This window comes from Pseudomyrmex gracilis, unplaced genomic scaffold (assembly GCF_002006095.1).
Source record: "Pseudomyrmex gracilis isolate BER0280 unplaced genomic scaffold, ASM200609v1 scaffold_0, whole genome shotgun sequence".
NCBI classification, from domain to species: Eukaryota; Metazoa; Arthropoda; class Insecta; order Hymenoptera; family Formicidae; genus Pseudomyrmex; species Pseudomyrmex gracilis.
In genome coordinates this window covers 2,565,736-2,578,911 of record NW_018020584.1, presented here as the reverse complement: position 1 = coordinate 2,578,911, position 13,176 = coordinate 2,565,736, and the positions used below count along the sequence as shown (strand labels likewise).

Below are 13,176 nucleotides of genomic sequence, written 5' to 3'. Positions count from 1 at the left end.
ACTTGTTTGTTAATTATTATTTTTCTTTCTTGAAGATAAGTAAAGTAATATATAGAATGTAATGTAAAAGTAATAGCGCGCGCGTAGCGCGTGTCTGTTATATCACATAAAATTATAATAGCGCGCGTGTAACGCGCGCCTGTGTTGTGCTAGTTCTTTAAAAATAAAGTAACAAACACACGCGCACACAACCATCATTTCGTCAGACTTTTCGTTACTAATATATTTTTACTTGGTAAGGTTTTAGAGTAATTTATATTTTTATTATTTTTTTTCTTCAACCCCAAATAAATATTCTTCTCTTTCTTTTACACAATCGGATTTTATTACGATCAACGAACATCAGAAATTACGGAATATAGAAAAATGAACTCTGAGATTAATTCGAAGGCTTGCAATTGTCTTCCGGACGATGCGGATCATCCAGATGTTCTGGAGGAATATTTTCTTAAACTAACAGACTCTATTTCTCGAACATTCGGAGCATTTCAATTAATGACGCCATCATCGTCATCTCTAGAAAGATTAGAGCAACTGGAAGAAAGTACGACTGATCGAAACGAACAGTGTATTCTCACACGCGATTCGTGTAGCTTGTCTCGGATGCTGGAATCTGTTGGGTGAATTGCTTTAACTGTAACAAAAAAAATGCAGGTATATTGATTCAATTATTTTCATTTTTGTGTTTTAAGAGAAGAAAATTTCTGTTCATTAACACAGAGACGTAGATGAGATAATCAAGTGCGCGCGTGACAATCTCGGCGAAGCCAGCAAGGTTCTGGCAAAGTTAAGACATCGTAAGCTTCGAAATAAGCAAAAAAAAAGCGCAATTATCATTGAATAATAATTAGTCTACGTTTTATATTTTTTTCGTTGTATCATTTTTTAGAAATTGAAAAAAATGTAAAACATTTTTGATACTTGAAATACGAGAGTGCCATGCAAGACATCGAAATGTGTCTTTGATTTTGTTTGTGTACATATATTTGTTTTAACGATGTCTTGGAATCTCGCGTTAATCGGTGATTTTATCGCTATCCAATGTCGTGTCTAATTAACACCCGTGATTTATCGCTAGTTCGGCGAGAAAGAAACGGATGCTGGATTTCACGAAGGAAATTAGTGTGAAATTTGGGAACGTTATTTCGCGAAAAGTGATTTGTATCACAACAGTAGACGCAAATTATTTAGGCATCAAGAGTATAAGTCGGATTCTTGATTTGTTCCACAAATATATTTTGCACAAGAAACTTCAACAGCACGCGTATATGTTAAATGCCAAGTTGGCATAAAAATTAATGCGATTGGCAGCATTAATAAAAATAGAATGCGAAGTGATATTTCTTTTCTTTTTCAGAGTTTGGATAATTAATATATATATATTAATATATATATATATAAATATATATAAATATTTTTATATATATAAATATTATATTTTTATATTTATAAATATATATAAATATTAATATATATATATATAAATATATATTTTTTAAAATTTTTTATGCAATTCTGTAAATGTTTTATTTCTAGAATATTTATAGCAATATAAAAATATAAATGTAGTTTCCGTCTGTTTAGCGACAGGTTTTTACGTAAAAGTAGGAATAAGAAGGAAAATGAGCAATGAGGTGAGAGAAGCGCGCGCCTCGTTTCGAAAATATAAATATAACTTTATTCAAATACGTTGTCAGAAAAATATTACAAATATTGAACGTTTGCTTTTTCACAAATGTAATTCGAACTATGTATCTCTTTGCTTTTCCTTTACGACAGAAAATATAATCTGATAAATTATATATACCAAAGCTCGCATTTTCGGCTTCGGTCTGTCGAGGCAGGAAGTTTCGGCACGCTTGTTTCTAACAAAAAGTCGATATGTACATACAATAAAATGTATCGCACTTTTATAAATTAAAACTTTCGATGTAACGTGCGATGCTTTTTTTTTTTTTTTTAGATTAGCCACAAACCCACACAAAGTAAAGAGTGTAACGGTAACATATAAACTTCGTTAAAAAAAAAAAAATATGTTCACAATCTTAAATAAATCATCTTCTTAAATTAATTCGTAAATGTAGTGGATTTAAATACGTGAGAAATGAACACATAAGTTCGCGGAATTGCTTTGCGGAATGAACGCATCTCGGCTTATAAACCACAACGCGATGATCGAGAGCTGGTAATTTAACTTTTCCCGGAGAAAACAGGGAAAGTTAAATCTACCGGAAGAGCAATTTGCTCGCTCGGTAGGAAGGATAAGCAAATAAAGTGCGAACCTCGAAAACAATTATATGTTTCGTCACGATGCGCAGTGCATGGCTGAAACAGTGCGCATTCTGCGACGCATTTGCAAATCTCTTTGAAGAAACTGCTATTTTGTGTCTCAAACGTAAACACGCAAGAACTAAAACAATTGTTCAAAAAGATAGAAATGTATTAACTGTCTAATAATATAAAAAAATAATAATAATAAACGCATTGGTGATGCAAATAACTTTTCTTTGTGTAACTTTGAGTGACAATCTCTTTTCAAATTTAAAATTATTACCGAAATATATACGAATGTCTGTTTCGATGGCTTCGGTAAAGGACAGATTTTAGGTTTCATTGTACTATCTTGATCATCAAGTGCGTTTATTACATACTGAATATAAAAATACCGAACAAAATATACGCGCGATATACAAATCGGCAACAATGCGAAACTCATGGCTGTCGAGTTTCGCAGTCGCGAATTACGCAAGCGCGCACAATAAGATGTCGAATGTTATTAAGACACGTGTTCAACGAAGATTTAAAAAAACTTTAACACCGAAAGATCGCCGGATCGACACAAACAAACGAAGGAATCGAGTATTTTCCGAGGGAATTTATCTACGAGATGCATCTTTAAATTTATTGCCACAAGAGAAGCTTGTCAATTCCTTGGATGCGCGAGTTTGTGTCGACCAAGGCAGCAACGCTTTCGATGATAATTTTCCTAACAACTGCGAGGGAACGAAGTTGCTCTGCTGAAGGAGCAGCAAATAGAAAAGATCTTTCGACAAAATTGTTCTCATGATCATTTATCTTTGCCATTTAAGTACTTGACTTTCAAACTACCGCTGTTAGTCATCTATTATTTCGCTGCTCATTCGTTCTTCGCTGTCCTCGGTTGTGGACAAACCGCTCGCGAATTCTGCATCATCGTCGTTACTTCGAATTGCGAGCGATTTTCACAAAACGAACTGTCGCTAATATTTATATTGCCAATCGTTGCTATTGTCAGTGTCACTCGATCAGCAGTTTAAGCGCGTTTACTTGTAAACGCGCGGGATGCGCACTATTCGCATCTCTATGTTCGCGATCCGGACAGTGATCTGGCCGTGAACTTCCCGATCGCGCTTGAAAGAGAAGAAGCAAACGAGAACCGTCGCCGCGGTCTCGTTACGCGCGCTATAAATTTCTCTCGAAGTAAAAATTAATAAAAAAAAAAAAAAAAAAACACGCGCGCTGCGTTTCTCAAATATGTAAATTAATAAAATTTCGGTAAATTATAAACGGAACACACAAGGAGAGACTTCCGGAGTGACGGCGATTTTCCGGAATCCCTCGGACGAGGCCTTTGCAACGAGGTAGGATGATGAAACACGTTCGGATGATGACCGCTCTCATTAGATTAGTGGTTCCTCCAGCCAGCGGCACACACCCGCGACGTGCGTTTCCGACCGTTTATTTGTTGTGTACCAGATTCAAGAACTCCTCGCGGGTCTTGGGATCGTCCCGGAACACGCCCAGCATCGTCGAGGTAACTGTCTTGCTATTTATCTTCTGTACACCTCGCATAATCATACAGAGATGCCTGCAAAACACGTATGTAAAGGAATTTTTTTCTTCTTCGACAATTAAACACGCGTACGTGCGTCGTGAATTTATTGTATAACAAAGTTTTAGATAAGAAAACTGCGTGTTATACCGTTAATTCATCTGATCTTATCGTCCGTTTCGATTTGCAATCTCGAGCGGTATAAGATTTGATTTAATGCTAAACTGCGACTCTCCGTGTATCGCGAGTAAATTTTCCAGCTTTTTTGAGAAACGAGAAAAGCGTTTTCCGTCGCAAAATCGCAATAATAGCTTCCGTTCGAGAGATTTAGCATTTTGACGTAATAAATCTCAATTTCGCGCAGAGCGAATCGGAGAACGCGAGACAGCGGAAGAGGGTTCTGATAAATTATATTCGCGGATCAACCGTAAATATACCGTCGGTTCGAACGAAAATAGTATCGATAATGTTATTACGTGTTATCGATTTGTCATTTTCGGGACGCGGCGAAAAATAATGCTGAGAAATTATCCTCATTGGGACTCGGTAATAAAATAATAACGCGAATATTGAACCGAAATAGCGCCAATAATCACCAAACGTGTATTCGCGAGATGTTTATAAATAACGTGGATACCGACAAAAATATTTCCTCGGCAATAGTGTTACGAATCATTTCTCGCGATCCGATTTCCCAATTGATTCCTGCGCTATTCTGTTATTGACGTCTTCTCCGCGGTTATTATCGAGATTCGAGGAAAAAATGCGAAAAATGTAAATCAACGATCGAATCACATGCGCGCACGTGGCGCTGATTTTCTCTTGAATTATTCACGATCACATACAGTTCCGATCAGATTTTCGATGTTAATTGCACACGTGAAGATTAATAACCTCCGACTATAGTCATCGAGGTGACACTCGATGACATCCCCCGTCGGAGATTAATCGGTTCGCTATAATGCGCGCGCCGTGTAGTAACGCGCAAACAACCGGATCGTTATGTGAACGCTTTTAATTATCGCAAAACTTCTATCGCCACACACGTCTCGCAACGTTCGTGTGCACGCGTTTAGCAGTAGCACAAGGTCGTGCTCTTTTGCGGAATGCGATCGTTTCACCTGCAAAACATTATTCTATACTCCAAGAGTCCTTTCCCAGGACTGCGGATTGAAAGGAAATCTCTCAGCTGGTTCAAACGTTGTACAATATATCACCGCGATATTTCCTGAATCGGTTCGCGATCAATCCCCTCTCTATTGCAGATTTTTCGCAAAACTTTCGACTTGTTCGAAAATCAAAAACAGCATTTTATTTTAATAAAAGATTGTTTCATCGCGTAGATTGAACGCGTAAGTTAATTTTTTTTATCGCGAAGCGGTCGCAAAAATATATATGCGAGAAGTGCCAAGCGCTCCTCACGGTTTCGTTTCTTGAACGTGGAAAGGAACAGAGGAGAAATGTGATCGCGCTGCTTGGCATGCAAAAGCGATATTACAAACTGAGTTTATTTGAGAAGTAAAAGAAATACATACATTCCCTCGACCACAACTGCGACTCCCGCAGGTTGCACAGCCTTCGTAACCGCCATGGCAATCTGTTTGGTAAGCCGCTCCTGGACTTGTAAGCGTCTGCTGAAAATTTCCACGATCCTGAAGAACAAAAAGTTTTTTGCTCAAGGTTATTCCCAAGAGTTCATCGAAGTATCTCCCGTTTTAAAATTGAGGTCGAGTATACGCAAATATACTATCCTTCTTTCTTTCCATTATCTAGAAACTGTCGTGTGTGCGCAATGCGTGCGCATTGTTGACGCTAAAAGCTGTGAAAAAGCTAACGGTGTTTTCGAAACACCGGCGTTCGAAATTGTCGGTATCGTATATCGTGTAATAGTTTACATTATCGGTCGTTTACTCGGTTTTTAAGTGGCGTTTAACAAGTGTAACCCGACTCCGTTACCGTGCGTGAAAGTGTGCACAGTCTTAGGAGAGACCAAAAGACTCATAGTCTCGATCTTTCTTTCTGTTTTAAATATGTCACCGATCAAGGCTAAAAGTCTCTGGCGCAGCTCGACGAAATTGCCGAGTGCTGGGAATTTAAAAAAGAAAAAAACTAGCAAAAAAAAACCGAACAAAGTCTTTTTTTTTTTTTTTTTTTTTTTTGTAGAAAAATATAAATCACGAATAGATATCGCGCGAATCAATAAAAATACCTGGCGAGCTTGCTGAGACCCAGTATCTTTTTGCAAGGAAGATAGCCGATTGATACTTTGCCGTAAAACGGCACCAAGTGATGCTCGCACATGCTGAACATCTCTATGTCCTTAACTACCACCATCTCGTCGTGATCCTCGTCGAACACCGCATCGTTAATTACTTCTGCAACAAAAAAACCAAGCAACTTCTATCAGTAACTTCATTCGCGTAGAATAAAAAATAGATAAAATTTAAATTTTGCAAAATAATCAAATTTTTGTTTTTCAGTCGTGCGAATCAAATGATTGAGAACGCACGATCTCGATGCAGCTTTAATTTAGAAACTAGAGAGACAAAAGAAATCGTTGCCACGTGTATTGCTCCCTCGAGTCGCGAGAAGAAATATTCTTTCGTTCTCCCGACGCGGGCGGGTTATCGTTGTGATTTGCCCGATATTGACCTACTTACTGCACCGAATGGATCCCAGTGGTGGTTGCGTACGTACGTACGAGCGAACGGTCGTCAGCTACGTGTCGGTGGAGCTAGATAATGGGGGTGCTCTCCGCACGGTTTCCATGGCAACTTTAACAAGAAACACCTTCGCAATGACCGACAACGAGACGAAACGAACTCTCGCTCTCCCGATTGCGTTCACTGCGGGAGGTGAGACACAATCATCGCGTTATATAAGCTCCCAAGAATTTTCCATCCGTGTTCGTAACTCGTGTGCGCGAGATCGAAACTAACACACAACTTCTTGCAAAATATAAACGAGAGAGAAAAGTACGTTAATCCGATTCTCTTGTGACAGAAAATAATTTCCCGACGTTTAATAATTGAATTTCCCGATTTAATTTATCCCTCCGCTTTTCCAGAAAATGCACAACTCTCAAGCAGGATCACGTCAACGTCTCACGCGTCACGCGTCTACGGTACAAGCGCGCTAGGCAATTTCCTTTTCTCTGTTCGCGTCGAGTGCTCTCTCGCGAGTGTAGAGCTCGATTTTTCGACCCGATGGCTCAAACGTGATCGGCTTTCGACGATTCGATTAAATTTTTACAAGCTCCTTCGCTCTCTCGCGTCATATCATTTTTAACATTTTTCATCACGAAGAATGCTCCTTCCGTAAAACTTTTATCGATAAGAAACCCACACAGAACAAAACCTCCATTAGACATCTGTTAGATAGATTGTATGAAGCTGTTGACGATTAAAAGAAGTTTTTGTTCTGTGTGGGAACATCTTATATATACGAGGAAACTTAAACTTATTAAAGAAAATTCAAGAGCAGACGAGATAAAAGCCACAGTATCTGGAATTGTCTGTTCGAGAGAATAATTCGGTGGGCGAGGGTGTTTGAGCTTTCATAGCGAAAGTGCCTCTCGTTTCGAATTCACCGGACCGTGTTAACCGTAAGAGCTTATCTCGAGGGTCTCTTCGAGGCTGTTCGAGCTAAGCCGAAGTGAATTAAAGGTCCTCATTTATCACTTCTACTTGCTTCCCCGTTTCGCTCGGAACGATGCTTGATTATCGCAAACGCCTCGAAAGAGAAATAGCTTGCTGACACGAGTTTCTCGCGAGCGATTTAAACGACGGAACGGATGATACAAACATTCGCTACTTCACATTAGGAAATTAATTAATTATTTCCAACAAAGCGCGCGCGCGCGAGAGAGAGAGAGAGAGAGTGTCACTCGCTGTCACTCACTCATTAGATATGACATTGTTGAATAAAAACAGATGTGCGATTCAATAAATCCGACGGCAATAATCCGACTAGATTAGTGGCAGATCCAATTGTTATCAGTATATTTCAGTTATTACATTTTTGCATCGTTTTGTTTGTGTGAAACAAGATTCTTCCTCCAAATCTTAACGCATCTTGCAATTGTTCGAACGCATTGATATTGACGCTGCACGTCACACGCGAAAAAAAGAGAAAAAAGGTATATAGGAGGGAGAATTTTTCACTCAACTTGTGCCACGCGCGCGCGTTTCTCTGGGAGAGAACCTCCCATTTATATCAAGAGCTTTACGCTCTCCTTTCTATGAATCGCACTTAAATCCCACCCCATCTCGCCTCTTTGGCGAGTCTCATTCTTTTTCTTCCCTCTTTCCCGTCCTTCTTCACTCAGTAGAGGGCAGGTTGTGTGAAAGTAAAAAAAATAAAAAATTGTGCTATACTCTCACGAGAGAAGTAGTGAGACGCGCACGTCTCTCTCTCTATACAATTCCGCGTCGTATTATTCGTATAATAAAAGAAATCTGGTTACCCCGCGACAGTTAATTACCGCATTGCTCTCTCTCTCTCTCTTAAAGTCTCGACTTTGCGGCCTTTCTCCGGAACCTTGTTCTATGCGTTCTGAACTTTTTTTAAAATTCCACGAAATTGTCAGGCAGCGAAACTGCTTTAAAAGCTCAATATGGATTTTAACGAAGTCACATACATCGCGCTTTTCGCGTATGTTTTTATTATTATAGTTTGGTGTTTTACATCACTAATGTAATGTAACAAATAAATATTTTTTTTATATATACCTACATATATGGTTCTCTTGATATAGAAATATTAATTATTGTTAAAGAACATTAACGATTCAACGATTGAAAAATGATCTTGTTGGCCATGAATCGAGACGCGAAATGTCGTAACAATTCATTTCAATAATTGCAACGTTAGGGAAGAAAGGAAAGAACAGGTAGATTTGTAGTAGAGCAGCCGCCGCGAGCGATCGGTCGCTATATTGAGCAATAAAAACCGATGGACCGCGATCGCGTGTAATTGTCTCTTGTAAAATTCATTCCATACGCGGATCTTGTCTCTCGTACGCAACCTCGCATTAGCCATCAAATCAAGGCTGCACTATTTTTGCTTCGCCGTTCTTTTTTTTTTTTTGTTACGGTCATAATTCCTGAACATATGTCACAAGCTCATGTTTGCAGCGTGTCGTTCAATAATATCGAGTGATAAGACTCACCATCGAGACTCTGATCGTATCCCTTCGTGAAGAACAGCATCGCTTTTGCGGCACGTTCCGGAGTCTTTAGCAGTCCTTGTCGCTCCGGATTTTCGCCCAGCGAGCTCAGAAGCAGTTTGTAACTGCGAGACATTTCCGGTATCATGGCCTCTCGCGTCGGTGGTCGATGGTCCAGTTCCAGATCGTGATGGAACATGCATTTTTCGTGACCTGAAAGCATACACGACCAAATCCAGGGTTATTGAAAATAAATCGCTCGAAACGATCGTGAAATTCCGATGATCGATACGTATTGTTTTTCTTCACGTGATGATCGGTATTTTCGCTCGACAATGACGCGACGGAGGAGACTTGCTAACATCTTCGTTATCGCGTGTCATGACCTCGGTGTCTCGCGCATCTTCGTAGTAGCGAAAAATCGACGCGTGTGAGCAATTAAGTTGTTCGGCATTTATCGGCGCGTGAAAACTATATCGATATTACATTTATAGTCGGATTCACATTTGATTGAGTTAATCAATTAGTGTTTCATGTTAATTCACCAATGAACTGACGGATTGTACGACAACGCAACCTACGCCGCAATTGCGCAATTTGTGTTATTTAATTAATAAGAATCACACTTCCCTTCGCGAGTATTGTATTTTTTCTCTTTCTCGTTACGTATTTGTTGAAAGAAATGCGATTTGTCATGTAAGGACGCGATTCTTAGGACATATTGCAGTTTGCATTTCGAATTTGCACGTAAGCAGCGCGTAGAAAGTGTTCGGTAAAACACTGCTACTCAGAGTTTCGCGTGTGCCCTATTCACGGACTCGCAAAAGCGATCGGATTTTCTAAGACGACGACGAGATGAGGACGAGAGAAGCGCGTATATTCTCCACGTTGTAAACTTAGTTACCACGGTCGCCTAATGAACCATGTAATTGAATCCAGTGTCGACATTCGTGCGACAAAGCGCTCATTAGGGGTGAAATTGTTCAATTTGACAAGGACTTGATCTGATTATCGAGATTTTTTAATTACGCGGATAATAGCAAGCGTTTTGACATTATTACGCGATGTTGTATACGCGGTAGTAAAATCTCATTGTCTTGTGAAGTGCGTCGTAAGAATCATTTCTTGCTTGCTCAATGAGATTCTTACCATTTGTGTGATTTTTGAAAGAAGTATATTTTTCTATCGCACAAATTTTATTAAAAATCTCTAATTATACAGCGTGTGCAAGTTGCACCTGAGATCTTGTTACCTGAAAAAATCTTTATGCTGTATCTTTATTTTTGTAAGTTTCTACTCAAAATTTCAAGACACTGAAAGACGTGATATATTTTCAATTACAATATCACACAAATTGAAAAATTGAATTTTTTTGCTCCCTGAAGCGACGCGTTTTGAAATAGCGTCGCTAATTGTTGTGTAATATGGATGAGAAAGTTAGGTGATTCATTGGTTTTTGTCCGCTGAATTTCTACCATCCTGAGCATCCTGCCGCGCCTCGTGTAAATTTTCGTAAGATTAGATAGTCATATGTCGCACATTATCATAACTGTACTCGACAAGATTTGTCCATACTTGTTTATCGTTTCAACAGAGTGGTGTGATTAATGATTATGGAAACAAAGAGATAGAAATAGATCGATAGATAGATAGATAGATAGATAGAGAGAGAGAGAGAGAGAGAGAGAGAGAAAAAAAGTTTCAGATATTTCATAAAATTTAATGCGTGATAAAACAAATTGTTTTTTTTTTATTTTATAAATTAATAAAAATCAGAAAAAAGTCGCAATTATTCAGTGCATAATCGATACTAATATAAAAATATACTAATCTAAAAATTAAAAAATATCTAATACAACAAAGACAAAGTGTTTCTTTAACTTCGAACAGAATATCCAATAATTGTTTCCTATTTTCGAAAACATAAAAACATTTTTCTGATATTTGAACTTAGTGACTGTTAAACCAATTTATCTCAGGAAAGAATAGATAAAAATGATAAAATACTTTAATAAAAAATTCCCAGATGTTACTTCATAAATTAAACGTGACATCTCGGAGCAGCTCTACAGTTTATATAAATTCAGTCAAAGAGAGTCTCGATTAAAATTTTTACATTTATCTAAATCTGACGTAATAGCATGACGACGAGATGGTAACAAGCGTTACGTCGTTCTGTTTGCATCTGCTAATCGTTTCAAAAACCGAAGAGACTAAGACTTTGTGACGAAACGGTGCTCCCACTATACAGCAGTTTCATTATCAATCTTACACGTAGAACTTTCTGCATTTCTTTCAGAGAGAGAAAGAAAGAGAGAGAGAGAAAGAAAGGAGTACGCGCTTTACTCAGCGAAAAATCAGCAGTAGTTGCAGATCGACTGATTCAGTTCACATTGTGTAAAGTTATATTTAATTTTATGTTGAAAAAAAAAAACCTTGCGATTAATACGACAGAAAGATGTTTCTTTCAAGGCGTCTCTGAATGTTTTTGATAGGTTTTTGACAGGAACGCGAGGTGTTTTAAGATAGAATATACCTTTCGTTGTGGATGTACGCGGTGTTCTTGGGGTTCCGGGAACTTCCAGATCACTATCCTCAATACTTTCGCCCCACGAAACCGTTCTCATTGATAACGGCTTTTTCATCATCATCGGCTTGTCATTCTCATCGTCGAACGAGGTCAGCTTCGCGCACTTATTCGACACTCCGTTCATGATTGACGATTTTTCGTTTTATTCCGTATTGTCAATTGTTCGTTTCTGTCCGATTCGATGAGATTCGTCTGAGAAAATCAAGTCGTATTGTGAAAGAAGAAACGGGGAAATAAAAAATTTGAATTTTTTGAAGTGTCAGATGCAATGCGGTTTTGCATAAACGCGCGTGTTAATTAAATCCAATTTGTTTCGAGAGATTAGATACGGTGACATGTCATTATACGCTGACACAGAGACTTTTTAATGCAGTTTTGACATGTGGCGATAAATTTAATTTATCAAAAATCCCCCCACTACTTGACATCACTCGCAACCGCTTGACATTTAACATTTGTCGCAACATTCACCGAGAAAAACGTATACAGTTTCCAAATACGCAAAAATAATTTACTTACTCGACTCGATATTTTTCGAAACAAAAGAAAACCTTTTAACGCTGTTCTTTTCTTTCGCGATAAAACAAATTATTTCTATTTTTTATTTTACATTATGCAAATTAACTTTCGCTCAAGAAATTCTTCGCATATGACACTTCTGTTTTTTTTTTTTCACCTGATGAAACTTACTCGTGATACAACGAAAGAAGCGACGATTGATCTGACATAGAACGCGAGAATTCGGAAAAAGTGCGTATCGACCGTGCGGACAAAAAGAAAAAAAAAGATCGAAGCGAGCCGGCACACACCGCGTGCGACTGCTCGAGGAACGTGCGAAAGAGCCGCAACGCAAACGTCGACAGGCGGAGCGCGACTGAAGCGAAGAGAGCTGGAACTCTTGTGTGGAATGGACCGACCCCGGTGGCGGCAAGAGCAAACGTCATCCGCGAGTCCTGCCGAAACGATATATATGCGCCGCTGTCTCTCTCTCTCTCTCTCTCCCCCTTCCCTTTTGTTCGTCTATTATATGGTTCTCTTCGCTGATATGTCAAGAGCCAAGAAGTGTGTGGAGATTGCGGAGAGAGGGAGGCAGAGATGATTTTTGTCTCGGCGATTTTTTTTGCGGACTGCTTCATATTTCGATCTGCTGCTTCCGTTTATCCATCGATTTTTATCATTATATTTCACGACGATCTCCCTTTTCTTTGTGCACTTTGTTCAGTATTCGCTGGTGATTGACAGTGAGAAAATGATTTCGCGAGGGGAATTACCTCGCGGTCCTTTTGATTCGAAAGTGCACCGGAGAAATTTTTTTTTTTTTTTGTTGTCCTCCGATTCTCGTCTATTTTTTTCCGATATAATAATCTATTCTCCGCACTCATTGTTGTACGCAAAAAATTCACACAAACGTTATGTGATTGTTCAAGTCGACAAAAGAGGGCCGATAGAAAATTAATAAGATATATATATATATAGAAATATATACAGGGTGTTTCAGAACTATGGGATCAAACTTCTAGGGGTTATTCAGTGCAACAGTAGAAAACATTTGAGTATAGGGACNCATGTCCGGAAAAGTGTCACTACCGCACTACGGCCCTAAGACGC

At 38.8% G+C, this 13,176-nt stretch overlaps 1 protein-coding gene and 1 long non-coding RNA gene across 4 annotated transcripts in view; one reads left to right on the top strand and one right to left on the bottom strand.

Moving 5' to 3' along the window:
- The first annotated feature begins 161 nt into the window (after positions 1 to 161).
- On the top strand, positions 162 to 1,353 carry LOC109863613. Its single transcript, XR_002251368.1, has 3 exons — positions 162 to 235; positions 347 to 620; positions 721 to 1,353. It is a non-coding gene; the product is annotated as an uncharacterized LOC109863613 (long non-coding RNA).
- A 246-nt stretch (positions 1,354 to 1,599) lies between these two features.
- The window catches only part of LOC109863446 (GTP cyclohydrolase 1), a 13,965-nt gene continuing 2,388 nt past the window's right edge, over positions 1,600 to 13,176 (bottom strand). Inside the window, exons 1-6 of one of the 3 annotated variants that reach the window (XM_020443735.1) lie at positions 12,259 to 12,494; positions 11,515 to 11,760; positions 8,982 to 9,191; positions 6,021 to 6,186; positions 5,347 to 5,463; positions 1,602 to 3,847 (exon numbers count right to left, since the gene is read on the bottom strand). In XM_020443735.1, coding sequence (XP_020299324.1) covers positions 3,718 to 3,847; positions 5,347 to 5,463; positions 6,021 to 6,186; positions 8,982 to 9,191; positions 11,515 to 11,692 — 801 coding nt within the window. In that variant the 5' untranslated portion in view covers positions 11,693 to 11,760; positions 12,259 to 12,494 and the 3' untranslated portion in view covers positions 1,602 to 3,717. Of the gene's footprint in view, positions 3,848 to 5,346; positions 5,464 to 6,020; positions 6,187 to 8,981; positions 9,192 to 11,514; positions 11,761 to 12,258; positions 12,495 to 13,176 lie in introns of those variants that run through there. The other 2 variants (XM_020443807.1, XM_020443774.1) reach the window with 2 other exon arrangements.